Source organism: Notolepis coatsorum (assembly GCF_963971535.1).
Source record: "Notolepis coatsorum genome assembly, chromosome: 10".
Taxonomy (NCBI): domain Eukaryota; kingdom Metazoa; phylum Chordata; class Actinopteri; order Aulopiformes; family Paralepididae; genus Notolepis; species Notolepis coatsorum.
The window spans coordinates 56,945,306-56,962,103 of NC_140174.1; the positions used below are offsets into that span (position 1 = coordinate 56,945,306).

Sequence of the window (16,798 nt, forward strand, 5' to 3'; positions counted from 1 at the left end):
ACTTAAATGATTATAGCTGGATACACTAAGGGGGGGGGGGGGGGTCCCGCTGGTTGTAAGACAGTAGGAGGGGGGGGTTAGAGAAGCCGCTGGCGGTATCCCATCTGGCCGACGGTGTCTTGGGAGAATCCAAAGTCTTGGACACGGTGCCCACAGAACCTCGGACCGCAGACGAATACAGCTGGACCCTCTGTGGAACGGTATCTGCCGGTCCACAACGGAGAGACGTGAGGCGACCTCACGTGTAGAGCGCCGTCTCACCTGGAGTCCTCTCCGGGGGGTAATTCCAACACTCCGCAGTGTTGGCCTTTATCCATGGAATAATCAAAGCACACAAAGCATAATCCAAGCCGTGGAAGGCTCGCCGTCGTCCGGGTAGAGTAATCCAATATACAGGTCCAGTCGCTCTTGGCCCGGAGCTCCTCGGATGCAATCACCACTAGGGGTCTGACCAGCCTGGTTAAGCGTCCAGATAACGTCAGGAACGATGGGGGTACTGATAACTGTAGAACTCTAACCGAACGATGCACCATACATAAATAGACTACTATTAGCTTAATAGAATACGTCCAACTCGACGGTATGGTGCCAAACTATGACCATTCAACTATTAATCTACACGATATCTCAATGCCTATTCTGGGCCAAGTAGGCCTTACTACACCGCACGTGCGTCGTGGGGAGGCTTTTGCGTCTGTCACTCTGTTGGAGGGTAAAGAACTGGACTAAAAGAAAGTTCTACTTTACTGGCGCCATATATATACGCGCTATGAACAAATAGTACCATTCGTATTTCACCCGACATATTACTGCGCGGAACCGGGGGTTGCCTCGACATGTTAGGCGGCACGATTGAACTTGGACCTAGGGGTATGGCAACCTGGCGCCAGGTTCTCGTCCAATGGTAGAATGAAACTATTATGGGCTGTTTAGTAGAAACGGGGATATTCAATGCATATTGTACAAGGAATATACAGGGGATATCAAACGATATACAAATACAATTAAATATATATATATAAATAAATATACATATTCGGTTTAATCTGATCCTTCACAACAGCCGCCCCCTAATTAGTCCCACCTAATTAGCTAAGCAGAGACAGATTAACCGCACTGTCTACCACTCAAGGTCCGCTGTAAGGGTCAGTCAACTCACAAAGTCATAGGGTCATGGTCATCATCGATAGTATCTGGGAGTCGGGGCAGTTCTATTAGCCTCGCCACGGGACGTGTGTAAGTGCGCCCTTGGACGAGTACTTCAGCTGCTCGGACCTTGCCATCGGCACCGGTGATCACTTTGCTTACGCGGCCAGCCGGCCACATAGCTCTGGGTAGCGACTGGTCAATAATCATGACGACTGTTCCTTCTGTCAAATTGTCTCTCTCTTTTACCCACTTCTGGCGGGTCTGTAGAGACGGTAGGTAGTGAAGTAGCTGCTCCAAAACTTGTCAGCTAGTACTTGGCTGTACCTCCACATTCTTCGGCCGTTCGCTTCTTCGGGCCTGTACATTGTCTGGGGTAGCGCGGGGTCCAGCCGCGCCATTAGGAGTGTGTTGGGGGTGACTGGGTCGACATCTGCTACATCACTGGAGACGTAACCGAGGGGCTTTGAGTTCAATACTCCCTCGATCTCCGTGAGGACTGTCATTAGGACTTCCTCCGCCACAGTCTGGGCTCCGAGTACGGCGTACAGGGCTGTCTTTATAGAACGTACTTCTCGTTCCCAGGTTCCACCGAAGTGGGGTGCGTTCGGGGGATTAAACTGGAAGTCAATCTGGGCTGGAGCGAGGTGGGTCTTAAGTTCTGGGCCCATAGCTTGGAAGCTCTCTCTCAGCTCTCTTTCTCCGCCTTTGAAGTTGGTCCCGTGATCAGACAACAATGTAGACGGTTTTCCTTTCCGTGATGTGAATCTCCGGAAGGCCATAAGGAATGAGTCTGTGCTCATGGTCGGAAGGAGCTCAATATGTATCGCTCTGGTGGTCATGCATTTGAATACAATACCCCACCGCTTCTCGGTGCCTCTTCCTCTCTTTATATACAACGGGCCAAAGCAGTCCATGCCTGTGGAGTGGAATGGCTTGTCGCCGATTCGGAGGCGACAGGGGGGTAAGTCAGCCATCCGTGGTATGCTGGGCTGCGCGCGCCACTTACGGCAGTCTAGACAGGTTCGCTGGAAGCGCCGTACTGCTTCTCTCCCTTGCAATATCCAATAACGACGTCTGATCTCCGCGAACTCTCTCTGCTCCTGCGTGGTGTACATCCTCGTCGTATTTCTTTATGATCAGCTCTGTGACCTTGTGTCGGCTGTTCAAGACGATCGGGTGCTTAATGTCATCTGGTAGATCGGGGGCTCTCCGCAGGCGACCACCCACTCTGATGAGATTATGTGCGTCACTCTCTGGTGCCAGGTGAATCAGTCTGCTGTCTGATGGGACGGGGTTTCCTCCCTGTAGACAGTCTAGCTCATCGGGGAACGAGTCTCTCTGGGCTCGTTGTAGAAGAAGTTCTGCTTCTTCGTAGTCAGCTGCTGACATGTCAGTGGTGGACTGAATCTCTGGGTGGTGCCGCAGGAATGTTCTTTGTTGCGCACTCTCTAGGGTAATGCAGTCATCTATGTTGGGGTCTGTGGAGGCGACAGTGCTCAGTCCACAGAACATAGGCTTCTTGTTCTCAGCCTCCTCGTTACTTGCTTCCCTCGGGGTGGGCGTAGGCCAATCTCCTTCCGGGAGCTTGAGGAATGCTGGTCCGTCACTGTAGATGTTGCGACGGGTTAGGTCATCCAGGGACATTCCCCGGGTGATGACGTCAGCTGGGTTGTGTTTGGTGTCCACATACCGCCAGCTTGCTTCTTCTGTTAATTCTTGAATCTCGGTGACTCTGACTCCCACGAAGACTTTGTATCTGCATGAATCAGACTTAATCCATGTGAGTACTGTCGTGGAATCTGACCACAAGATTGTTCTATGCACCGGAATGGTGAGTTCACGTTGGATTAACGTGGCTAGATGCGCTCCTGCGAGGGCTGCGCAGAGCTCTAGACGTGGGATAGATTGTTGCTTACGTGGGGCTATTCTTGAGCGGGCCAGTATGAAAGCAGTGTGTATCTTTCCTCCCATCTCTTGGGCACGCAAATAGGCAACCGATCCGTAGGCTACTTCGGAGGCGTCGCTGAAGACGTGTAGCTCAATCTCGCATGTCTCTGGCCTCACTGTGGATGGGAAGTAGCTGCGGCGTATATTGACACCTGGGAGTGAGCGGAGTTCCGTCTCCCACTCTCTCCATGTTGAGGCAAGGTGTGCGGGTATTGGGTCGTCCCAGCCCTGGTCCTTGTCCCATAGTGCTCGTACAATCATCTTTGCCCTGGTGGTGTAAGGTAGAATACATCCCAACTGGGTCATATTGTCTGGCGAGTGTTCTGTACACACTCCGTCTGGTGGTCGGTTTCGCCGCCGACCTTCCCTGCTCTGGGGCTAAGGGTTTGTGTCTATAGTGGAGCGAGTCTGTTTTGAAGCGCCAGACTAGTCCTAGTGTCATTTCTTGGGCTTCTCCTGGGATCGTCGCCATCCAGGTCTCGCTGCTGGCAGCCTTGTCCGCGGAGGAGAGGCTGCGCAATACGTGCGGGTCGCTGCTGGCCCACTGCCTGAGATCAAAGCCGCCTTTGATTAGGGAGGCGGGTAATTTGATTAGGAGAGCCTCGGCCTCTTCTTGAGTCGAAACGCTTTGTAAACAGTTGTCCACGTAGAAACTGTTCTTCACACTGTGTTGGACCTCTTCATCTGCTGCTGGGTCCTCTGTGACGTGTTTCTGTAGTGCAAATAATACTGGGGGGTCGCTGCTGGCCTGCTGCCGGAGATCAAAGCCGTCTTTGATCAGGGAGGCGCGGAGCAGCGCACGGCGTCGCCAGTCTATTTTCTTCTCGACAGGCTGCAGGAGTGTGGTGTCTCCTTCTGGAGTGGAAGCAGCTAGTGGCTGCTGTTCGGTTGAGAGATTTAGCGAGGGGGCCTTGGAGGGTCCACCCTAGGCGGGTCTCGACTGCTGCAGGACAGCCTCGGGGGCCTGTATGGACCCGGTCAATCGGGACTATGAGTTCTGCATGGTCGGAGCCTATCAACAGGGTCGGGGTAGCGCCGTCTATGAGCGGGATAGGTAATTGGCGCAGGTGCACATATTTATCCATCAACTTGGTGACAGGGTAGGTGTACTGCGATAGTCCTATTTCTTGGCTGGTGAAAGCATTTGTGATCTTGTACCGTCGCTCTGGCTGCCCGTTGGCTGCGATGGTGAAGGAGACATTCTCGCCCTTTATCGTCTTTAAATCTCTTCTTATTGTCCGAATCGTCATTTCGTTCTTGCTCCCCCGCAGTCCCAGCTGGGTCGCAGCGGAGGCGAGCAGAAGGGTCTTCTCTGACCCATCATCAAGGACGGCGTAAGTGTCCATGACTTTATCTTGGTAGCTCAATGTCACACGGACTACCTTTAAGAGCACTTGGGCTCCGCTGCTGCTGGCGGGGTCAATGTACATGACACTTGCCTTGGTGCCGCTCCGTGGTGCAGGTATAGGCCGTCTTCCGTTACTATCGTGTAGTATATCTAGATGGGCTCCATCGCACCGGCTGCACCTTTTCTTTAGGCGGCATTCGGCTGCCATGTGGGGCCGCGCACATCGATAACAGCGCCGGTTGGACTTTATCCATTGACTCACTTCTTCTGCATTCATCTTTGTGAATGAGTCGCATTGTGACAGCCAGTGTTCTTTCTCACAGTAGGGACACGCTATCTTCCACTTCTCTTTTCTCGAGGGGGTGCTGTGACTCCTACTGCTCGGTACTGACTCTGATTGGTGCATGACAGTCACCGATCTTCTTCCATCATTTATTCTCCTGGGTCCCTCTCTGGAGCTTGGCGTGCTCCGCCCGAAGGTGTCCAGTCGTAAGCTGCTGACCTCTCTCGCCAGGAAGTCGGCCAGATCAAGGAGGGATGGCTCGGGCCGTCGGGATCTCGGTAGTCCCTCTGCCGCCTAAAGCGCTCCTGTCTTGCGGGTGGCAGCTTCTCCAAAATCCTCTCAACGTTAGAGTTGGCGTATAGCTCATGCATGCCCTTCTCCCGTTGAGCTCCCAGCATCCCCACCAGGGACTGCACTTTGATTGACAGGTCGTCTAGTGAGCGATTGTCTGTGGCTGGGGGTAGGCGGTCAATATGCCTTATCTCCTGGATTACGTAATCCCATATACGTCCATATCTCTGATCCAGCGCTGCAAGGGCCGCTGTGTATGGGGTCGAGGAGGTAGCATAGGCTAGCGCTATATTGTGCGCTCGCGGTACTTTCTGGTGCTTCAGTAATATTGCATACTTGTGGCGTTCATCAGCGACATCCACCATCATTGTCTCTAAGCACATCCGGAGCTCCGTGTACTGTGCTCGACTCATAGGCGAAGTCTGGGAATGACGGTGTGGCGTTGTATGACGCCGTGGATGGCTGATACATCGGCGAGCGTTGGGGGAGAGACCTCCTGGGCGAGTCCCCTTTTGCGCCTCGCTGTGGGCTGGTACTGGCAGGGTACCATGGCCCGCTGGTCCAGGTACTGTTCCTCTGGGCTGGTCGTGCGTCGTGCTCACCCGTGAATAGAGTCGGGGGTCTGTAGCGCAGCGCCGCGGGGGTATAGCCTGGACTGTATGGGACCTCCTGGTCCGGTGGAGTACTGTGCTGTCGTCGGGCTTGGTTCTCCTCTTCTCCCTCTTCTTCCTCTATCAAATCTTCCAGATCCTGTAATCGTTTATTTAGCTTCTCCGCAGTGTATGCCGCCCCTTCCTTGTAGCTGGGTCTCGCTTGGACCGGTATGGGAAGGGGGTCTGCGGGGGGTCTAGACTCGGTCTGTTGGTCAAGTTCAGGGTCGCTTGCTCGTTGCGGTGACGCTGCTCTTGACTGTTGTCTCGACGAGTTCCTTGAACCCCTAGCGGAGGGAGAGGGTGTTGTCCTTTTGATCAGCTGCTCCATTAGCTGCGCTTGTTGCTTGTCGCGCTCGGCTTGTATCCTGTCGCGCTCGGCTTCGCGCTGGATGAGAGCGAGTTCGCGCTCTGCGTCTCTTTGGGCACCGGCAGCGGCACGCTGGGTGTCTGCTCGGTCTCTTGCCATATTCTCTTCCATCTGAATGCGTCTCATCTCCAGGCGTATGCGCTCTTCTTCGCTCCGTTGTTGCGCTTGGAGTTGTTCGCGCTCGCTAAGCGTCTGTGCTTGGAGTTGTTCGCGCTCGCTAAGCGTCTGTGCTTGGAGACGATCGCGTTCGGTAGAGGCTGTCAGGCTGACGAGGAACGCCTGTTGTAGTATCCTCTCCGCTTCGCTGGGGGAAGGCGGTTGTGGAGGTGAGCCGCTCCTGCGTGAGCCGCTCCTGGGGGTACTCGCCGGGGAGTCCTGGAGCTCCAGTTCCTCGGCGCTCTCCTCCTCTTCTTCCGTGCAGAGTTCTCTCTCTGTAGGGTTGTCTTCCTCCCGGGGCTTGTCGGGGACTACTTCTTGAGTAGTGGCGGGGGGTAAAGGCATGTCAATTCCCTCCTGGTCCCCACCGTGAGCTTGGTCAGTTACATTAGGACCTACTAGGGCCTCTGTGGTCGGGGAAACCTGCTCGTTAAGGTCAGACATAATTTTACTTTCTACTTTTACCGCGTTTACCGTTTGTCGAAGGCTAGGTAGTTGACTGACAGTGTAAGCCTCTAAGTACTGAGGTGTCTGTCGTCTGCGACGCGGGCGTTCTAGGTTAGGAGGATCGTTTCGTGGAGTGTTCATCATAGGCCATTTCGATATTAATAACACTATATTAATATTACACTAGTTACCATCCGGCTCGAAGGACCAATTGTAACTGAGGGGTACAATTCCCTGACTGTATTGTTAGATATGATATTTAATACCACTACCTCATGTACTTTAACTTCTGGCCACCCAGTACAAGATATAAGTATGATGAACACTTTCCCACCTGATGAAACGAATCCACACAAATGTACCAAATCGAAGGTTTAATACAGCAAAGGGTGTATACAACGATCACTTAATTACATTTATGATTTGAAATATGGAATATGCACTTTTATGGCAAATGAGTATTCGTAGGTAAATCAACATTGAATGTCCAATCTCTGGTTGCGCAGGGAGTAAGTATACAACCTGGAATATTTAGGAAACGATAGCGATGGTACTTAAATGATTATAGCTGGATACACTAAGGGGGGGGGGGTCCCGCTGGTTGTAAGACAGTAGGAGGGGGGGGGTTAGAGAAGCCGCTGGCGGTATCCCATCTGGCCGACGGTGTCTTGGGAGAATCCAAAGTCTTGGACACGGTGCCCACAGAACCTCGGACCGCAGACGAATACAGCTGGACCCTCTGTGGAACGGTATCTGCCGGTCCACAACGGAGAGACGTGAGGCGACCTCACGTGTAGAGCGCCGTCTCACCTGGAGTCCTCTCCGGGGGGTAATTCCAACACTCCGCAGTGTTGGCCTTTATCCATGGAATAATCAAAGCACACAAAGCATAATCCAAGCCGTGGAAGGCTCGCCGTCGTCCGGGTAGAGTAATCCAATATACAGGTCCAGTCGCTCTTGGCCCGGAGCTCCTCGGATGCAATCACCACTAGGGGTCTGACCAGCCTGGTTAAGCGTCCAGATAACGTCAGGAACGATGGGGGTACTGATAACGGTAGAACTCTAACCGAACGATGCACCATACATAAATAGACTACTATTAGCTTAATAGAATACGTCCAACTCGACGGTATGGTGCCAAACTATGACCATTCAACTATTAATCTACACGATATCTCAATGCCTATTCTGGGCCAAGTAGGCCTTACTACACCGCACGTGCGTCGTGGGGAGGCTTTTGCGTCTGTCACTCTGTTGGAGGGTAAAGAACTGGACTAAAAGAAAGTTCTACTTTACTGGCGCCATATATATACGCGCTATGAACAAATAGTACCATTCGTATTTCGCCCGACATATTACTGCGCGGAACCGGGGGTTGCCTCGACATGTTAGGCGGCACGATTGAAATTGGACCTAGGGGTATGGCAACCTGGCGCCAGGTTCTCGTCCAATGGTAGAATGAAACTATTATGGGCTGTTTAGTAGAAACGGGGATATTCAATGCATATTGTACAAGGAATATACAGGGGATATCAAACGATATACAAATACAATTAAATATATATATATAAATAAATATACATATTCGGTTTAATCTGATCCTTCACAACAGCGCCCGTCAAAATCATTGCATTAATTTTAATTATCGCGGCAATTAATCGATTTATTGCTTATCGCGGCAGGCCTATCCAATCATGTTGTTTATTGAGTTATGGCAACGGATCGATATGCACGGTGTCTGGATAGAGTCCCGCGAGCGATAGCGAGTGGCCGGACGGAATAGGGAGACACACCGGCGTCACAATTATCAACATCCGGTTGCAACTCGCCGATCGGCCACCAGGTGGCGGTATTGAAGCGTTGGAGAGTTGAGCGGAGATCTACAGCACCAGTCAAGGATCCGTGGGTGAAATATGAAGAAATTTGAAATATTGATCTCAAAGACGCTGTAAAACGTCATTGGCAGATTACGCATGGCGAGGAATGACGTGGTAACACGTCATTGGCGAGAAAAGGGTTAACACATTGAGTGCCAGCCACGAGAAATCTTGTGATTTCATGCCATGCGTTGAGTGCCAGGGACGAGAAATCTCGTTATTTAATCGTTAGCTTTTATTAGCGATATCCATTCATTTTTCATCAATCTAGCCTCACGTTATCATTGGGACTGTCTATGAGCTCGAACATGGAAAATACTGCCTCCTATAGTCTCCCGGATGATTGGACTCAATGGAAATGCCATGAAAGAAAATAACCCGGAATCCATTCCACATTTTACTTCTCAGGCGTGTAACCAGAGACGATTGGATTCATTGTGGAGACTCAGAGCAGCTTGGATTATGTGTTTCGAGTACCTAACGTTGGATCAATAAACGCGATCGATATTTGGAATGGCGATCAGGAATTGGAATAATCTTTTTGCAGAACATCTGATGTGAGGTAAGGAATCTATGTTACCAGTCTTGGGGTAATCAGATGTATTTCTCAACGTGTCTGTGTGTGTGTGTGTGTATGACGTTAGCGCTGACCAGGTCATAGATAATAGATTTTTCAGCCCGCTTCTCTAGCATGCATAAGTACACATATACTATCGATAATCTAGCGTTTATTTTAAAACGATTAATAAATCAGCCGGAAAATGACAACGTGTTGTGTGTATTCCAGTAAAGAGCTATTATCACGGAATCTTTTTTTTCCTAGTAATTTACAAAAACCTCCGTTTTTCAAAACGGTATAAAACGGAAATGTACTGATGAAAAAACTATCCGTTTGGTACATGTTGACTGCAAGCAAGTCATTGATAAGCGACAGGCGTATTAGACACATAGCCATAATATAGAATATAGAAATAGCTCCGCGAAAATCATGAAATATCGGAAAATCAGTCCAAAAAGGCTGGCATTCAAGCGATAAATCGTGCGCCCCCTGCTGGCACTCAAAGTGTTAATCGGGTTTTAATCTGTTTCGGACATCATCCATACATGCATTGAATTGATTAACCTTTGGTTGATACCAGTGACACCAGTCATGTTAATCACCTTCTTGTAGAGCCATATGAAATCAGTTTTATTATTTTCCAAATTCAGTTTTTTTCGTTTTAATATTTCAGAATTCTGTATTTTGCTTTTTATGCTCATTTTTCCATCAGAAATAATGTCTAATAAGTGGGAATGAATACATGTCCACAATTGAATAAGATATAACAGTCCATTTAATGTTTTTAAGTGCTGCAACTCAGAAATACAGTTACATTTTACACAATATTTTTCAAATAATATTGTGACAAAATAAAAATACACATTTCAAGTGTAAACAATAGATACAGCTAGCTGCTAGCTACTACTGACATTATCACAATGACAATGTCAGTAGCCTAGCTATATCTATTATATTGTGATGAAATATAGTCATGCATAATTTAGGCACCTTTAGTTTAGTTCATTTAGTTTATAAAGGACAGTGTATAATGACAATCGTTTGCATTAAACAAATGGATGGGTGCACTAGATTTAGCTAGAAGCCATCATTTCCATCTATAGTCCTATGAACTGTAACGTTACATAGCTATTTAAGTTTATTTCGTTTATAAAGGGCAGTGTATAATGACAATCGTTTGCATTAAACAAATGGATGGGTGCACTAGATTTAGCTAGAAGCTATAATTTCCATCTATTAGTCCTATGTCCTAACGTTACATAGCTGTGTTTTTGCGGGTCCAGTCCACGGAACGTTGACAGAATTACCAAAACAGCTTATCGCCGGAGGTATAAAAGTAATTAGGATACTGTTCTGCTCTGAATTGAGGGCTTATTGCGGAATTTCTTAGCTTCTTGACGATGTTAACATCAAAGCAGCCAGACGCTTGAGCACTGCTGCGTGTTGTGTGTAATACGCTGTAGCGTCCCCGCCTCCCCGGTCGCGGTCATGTTTGCTTTGCACCAAACGTTCCACCCAAAAACGGAATTTCAGTCCAGATTAGGCCAAATTCTGCAATATTCCACGTTTTGCAGTTGATTCCATTTTTATTGGTGAATTCCGCGATTCCGTCCGCGATTCCGTGAACGCGGATTTCATATGGTCGGCTTCTTGTTCATCATCAGATAACAGTGCTTGAACAGATATGCATTTTCTCAAATTCATTCATCAAAATGTCAAAGGCTTGCAATTGCTCATTCATTTTCTCAAGTCACGTCCACGTCATCAAATCCGTCAAACAGCGCATCTCCTCAAACATGTTAATCCTAGTTACAGTATCACAATAACGTGTGAGTGACAGTGATACAATTCAACAATCCACATATTCAGATTAGTCGTAATTCACATCCACAATCCATGCATAAAGACGCTTCAATTTATGCTTGAATGAAACACAATCCGGGCGCTCCGTTAAACAAATACATCATGATCCACAGCAGAGAATATAAAACTAATCGGAGCCAAATGCCCAATTTCATTCATTAAAAACATCCCCGCGGGATTCACATTTGCAATGCTCCGTTATTAAAATAACCACATAGTGTGTATCGCGACTCACGAGCGCTGTATATATGACATGCATTATTTAGGACAAAGTAAATCCATAGGCTGAATATGATTTATTATCAGCATTTTAGGTATATTATTTTACATTTCAAAAGCCCCTTCTAGAAAAACGAAGTACAAAAACATAATTCAGAATGGTATAATGGGATCTCTAGATTGAGGATTATTTCAGGAAGGGAGCTGGCATTACTTTTTGCGAGGGCGTGGCCAGTTTATCAAGCTAACTGAACCAAACCCTGCGCTGGACCAGGTTCAAACTTTCTGATCTGTTGCCATAGTGATTTAGACAATCGCGCTTCGAGGAACGGAAAAGGTCTAGCTTAAGTCAAGTTATCCTGAAAATTATCCGGCTAACTCAGTTAGCCAGGTACGAGGAACAGGGCCCTGGTGTGAACCGACCTGCTGGATATATCTGGGCTCTCCTGTACCTGTCGAGCGGACACTAATTAGATGCTAGATCCCACCCAGCCACTCCCAGTAGTTAAGGACTTAGATGAAGCTTGTATGTGTGTGTGTGCATGCGTGTATCGGGGGGGGGGGGGTTACTGGGAGCGGGAGGGCTCAGTTTGTTTATCATATTTTCATTTATCATTCATTTATTTAATTAGTGTATCTGTATTACGTACCCAAGATGTGAGTTACATTTATTCAAAGTCATGTTTGTTTATAAACAATTGCATTTTTGTGTAAAAAAAAAAAAGAAAAAAAAAAAAAATGGAAAAAGTGCAGTCATCTTATATTCACAGATTGAGAGGTGTCTCAAGAAAGAAAGTGCAACTTTGGAGCAATATTTTGCCTCTTTCCTGGTAAACTAGTATGACATGTTTGGTATGTATGGATGCTATAGCTTAGATACTGAGCCTGCTATAGCCTAACAAGACAGTAACATTAATGTTGGATGATCTAGTCCTTAACCTAAGACCTGAAGAGGAGTTATAGCGGTAATTCCAATTTTAAGATCAATGAGTCTAATTGAAATAAAGCCTATGGTTCTAGTTCTCTTTGAGATGATACAATTATTTTAGAGATAGCTCTGCCAATAGGCTACAGTTTAATTTGATTTAAATAACGGAAAGATAATTATCTATATTTTTTTGAGAGTCTTATACTCGCGCCAATACAGTAGAAAGTCAACATGATGGTTTGTTTGGAATATAAAGTTAATGTGACGTTTCAAGATGGAAAGCAAAGTAAGTGCAGTGCAAAAAACACAGCAGCAATGGCCGCTAATCACAGTTGTTGTCAAAACAAACAGATTAGGCTACCGCTTTAAGGTTCATATAGACCTGTTCGCTGTATATGTCAGACCCAGTGTGCACGCATCACCGGATCAAAACAGCAGGGCAGACTACAATATATTTGCATTTGTTAGCCATACTAGCGATCTAAACAATCAATCCATGCCAAAGCTAGATATGTAAAAGGTGAAAGACTCACACTCACAGCCATGCTGATTTGGCTAAATGACATCCAGCCATTTTCGTTTTAAGTGCCATGGTTTCTCCATAGAGCCCCATAGTATCTTTTAGCGCAGCAGCTCGTGCAGGTCCGAGGCAACTTAGTCACGTGACTCAGTTGGTATTGCCGATTGGTTCGACTTCGAACACGGTATGTTTGTATACAGCGAACAGGTCTATAGACCTACACTGTATAGCAAGGCTATTAGCCTTCCCTACCACTCTCATTCGACAGGCATTAAGCCATATAACATAGTAGTAGGGTGGTGTTGACTTTTTTCTTTTTAGATTCATTCACAAATTACAAAAATCTGACACACTTTGGATTTTGCAATCTCCCATGGAAGAAAGAGCTTGAAAGCGATGGTGTAGTATTTTGGGAATAGCCTACTAACATTACAAACATGAGGACTCACATCATACGTTATCTCCCAGAGAGTAGAGACCAGAAGAAATGGGACAACCACCTCCAGTAGCATTCTGTAGCAGTACCAACATTCTGGTGAACCAACGCATCCTGCACCACTTGTCTAGACTTCCAGCCAAGAAAATAACTCGGTCCATATTTAATTTCAAAAGATCAGAGCCCCTAGACTAGAGCTTTGTTACTGAGAAAGCAGTGCCTCAGCCAGGAGACAAAGGAAAAGGTCTTGAAAAAGATCAACAGACTGTGTGATGTGAGGACATAAGCAATTCAGGCATTTTATTACCGATGACTGGCAGGCAGCTCTGGTTTCTTGTTCTACAAACTAGAGTGATGCATGAAAGCAGCACAGGTGCAAATGTGAACTAAATCTATAATAGACTCACAATGTCAGTTGTTGCACACAAATGTCAGCTCACAATTAATGCTACCGACCTGGTCATATACCTGGTAATATACCGATAACGAATTACCCTTGAGCAGAAACAGACCCCACAAGCTGAATACCAAAGTGGCTGCAACATGAAACAGCTCAGTAGGCAAGGCTTACATTTCATTCTGTGTCATACTTTACTTTGAGAATCGTTAAACGGTCTACCGCATTCAAATGGGAAAAGTACAACTCAAAACCAACAATCTAGAATCAAATCTATGCAATCTGTATCCCAAAATGTAAACAAATGGGTCCTCCCACTACTGAGCGACAAATCAAATTATTTTGTATACGGTCAAATAAATTAGGCCTGCTCCAGATTGGCTCTTTAACCCAGTTTACAATATCAAACATTGCATGTGTTTAGACAGTGGTCACTGATATCATATGTAGTCGTACACATAACAAACTAATAGACAACAAGCTACAACATCACCATATCTACTTACAGTAGCCAAGACATGTTTTCCACCATTTACAAATTTCACAAACAAATGCACTATTTGTACAAATACATTTAAAAAAAAGTTCACAAAGATTCTTTACTCAAATGCCATCTTTGTTAGCACGACATAGTTTTGGTTCACATCACTTGGATGGAAGTGATCTAATGTGGTTTTAAGTTCACCTTCTTGAAAAAGGCATCATTCTCCTTATCCTCCCTGGCTGACTGGGACCCAGGCTTGATCATGAGAGCCCTCGCCTCCTCATCCTCGTCCGAGGCTTCAGCCTTCTGGCGTGATTTAGAGATCAGGGAGAGAATTATGTACAACATCACAACAAACACAATAGCCTATGAATGTTTCCTAATTTTCCAGTAACGTTAGCGTATTTGCACAGAACAGAAGTGCTCCTGCCCTGCCCTGGGCTGGTATATCCTCTATGGAAAATTCACAACAAGTTCATGGGAACGGAAGTTAAAGACACTACCATGTAGTGTAGTTCATCTTTAATCTCGCGAAAAGCGTATTCAGACCTGCTATGATAGGCCGTATTACCTTATTATTCAATGTCATCAGGGTAACCGTTACATTGACGTTACTTGATTAAATGTACTTAGTTTACCAAGTTAGCTAGCTAACGTTAGCAGGCTAGCGACCTAATGCTAATGTTAGCCATTTTCTTTAATACTCACATTTCCCAGTTCCTTAGTTCGGTCCCGCATTATCCAAAGCAATGCAAATAGCTATCAAGTTGAAAACGAATATATTATGTGCGCTGTGACACTATGCCTTAGGTATGGGAAAACGTGCTCATTGGGCAAAAACTTTGGTTTTGTGTCATTCAACAAGTTAACTACTCTTCTTCAGTTGCAATTGAACATCTACCTTACTTACACATCAGTGCCACCTGCCGCAACGGAGTATAAATACAGCGGGGGCAAAAGCATAATTGATTGATTGATTGATTGATTGATTGATTGATTGATTGATTGATTGATTGAAAACTTTATTAACAGATTGCAGAATGGGTACAGTACAGTACAGCTCAATACATACAATTGTTAAGGGGATGCAGACCAGAGAAAGACTTTCGTCAGGGTCCCCCATTTTCAATTCATCATAACATATATGACATACACGACATACAGATAGACAGTACTGCTACATCTATACATTTATGACATACCAGATTTGCAAATACAGTACTGTTTGTGACAAAAAGAGTTCAGAAAAGAGAGTATATACATTTGACGTAGAAACTGTACATTGGAGGAGGTTGGGTAGGTGGGGTGGGGTTGGGTGGGTGGGGGGCACTGTACATTGGAGGTGGTAATCATTCTATTTCCCTTCAGAAAATGCATACTGCTCTGTCTCTCGTCTCGCAGTCGCCACTGTTACCTTATGTGAGAATTTCTCAAAACGTTCCTAAAAATCTCATCAAAGACCAGGGTGGTGGTAGGCCTCGCCCTCTGTGGCAAACTGTAATGGGAAATCTCTATGGACTAAACGATGAGCCGTTTACAAATCATTCTGAGTCATTATTAATAATAGAAAAGTTTATTAACAATAACAAGAACGTTTATTTCAACGTGGCCACGTATGAAAGGGCAGTCAACAGCCAGAGACAGTATATGTTAACCCACTAGCGTCTGGCCGAAGACTGACCCCGAGCCTTGGTCAGACATACAATTAAATACATGACATGACGTAGAAGAAAACAAAATGGCTGGTTAGAGAAATTAATAATACGACTATGTTATGGCTATAGCCTGGAAGGAAAACAGCTCCGTCTAACAGTTCCCATAACCTTGGGTTATGGCTCTGAAGAAACACAATCCCGTGACCTATAGTCTGGGCCTTTATAATAGAATACTCATTGTAACTGTCTATGTGGCTTATGGCCTATATGGCAAAACATAGTTTAATACACAAGGATATTCTGAAAGTCAACAGAAATGGCTCCCATCTACAGGAGTTAATAACAACATTGTTTTGGCTGGCCGGGGAGGACAGAGGACTATTGTGTGTGTCTTTTAAAGCAGTGTTTCTCAAAGTGGGGGGCGCGCCCCCCAGGGGGGGCGCAGAGGCATGACAGGGGGGGCCTTGAGATTTATTTAAATTTTTTTTTTTTTTATTACAGAAAATTATCACTAAAGTGCTATCTGTTGCAGCTGCACTGTTCTCCATGAAAATACCATTTCTCAAAATCTGAAAATCATTATTTAATAAAACACAGAAAAGGATCACCAAGTTACTCTGGATAAAAAAAACCTTTACAGACAACATTGAGACAAAGCTTCCTGACACATCTCCATCCAAACTCTTGGAAGAACTCTTTGAAATCTCATCTGATACCACCTGGAGAGCTAGTTTCAGAGTGTGGTGCTGAGTACCAAGTATCTCATCTCATGGCCCACCAAGTATCTCATGATGCAGCAGTTAAGGTGTTGATACCATTCAGCACCACATACAGTATCTGTGTGAAGCTGGCTTTTCATCCATGACAGCTCTGAAAACAAAATATAGGGCCAATTTGAAAGGTCACGATATTGGTGTTATTTCAATAAATTTAAACATGGCCCATTTCATGACTATTTTGTTGGGGCGAGGGGGGGGCCCAAAATATTTTGGTCCGCCAAAGGGGGGCCTGACAAAAAAAGTTTGAGAAGCACTGTTTTAAAAAGACACACACACATTACGCTGATCTCAGTGTAACAGTCTGTAAAATGATAAAACAACACAGATCCATAATGACATGATAATATATTCCACGACAAAACCTAGTCCGAGGCTGTCATTTGGGCTATGATTTTAGACATAATTGGCCAATTAGTCTATTCTGTATCTATTCACTATTG

General features: G+C 46.0%; 1 protein-coding gene across 2 annotated transcripts in view; it reads right to left on the reverse strand.

Moving 5' to 3' along the window:
* Positions 1-14,780, reverse strand: part of stx4 (syntaxin 4) — a 43,999-nt gene extending 29,219 nt beyond the window's left edge. Inside the window, exons 1-2 of one of the 2 annotated variants that reach the window (XM_084323908.1) lie at positions 14,633-14,780; positions 14,126-14,227 (exon numbers count right to left, since the gene is read on the reverse strand). In XM_084323908.1, the coding sequence (XP_084180034.1) occupies positions 14,126-14,227; positions 14,633-14,662 (132 nt within the window). In that variant the 5' untranslated portion in view covers positions 14,663-14,780. Of the gene's footprint in view, positions 1-14,125; positions 14,231-14,632 lie in introns of both variants that reach the window. The other variant, XM_084323907.1, reaches the window with a different exon arrangement.
* Positions 14,781-16,798: the final 2,018 nt, after the last annotated feature.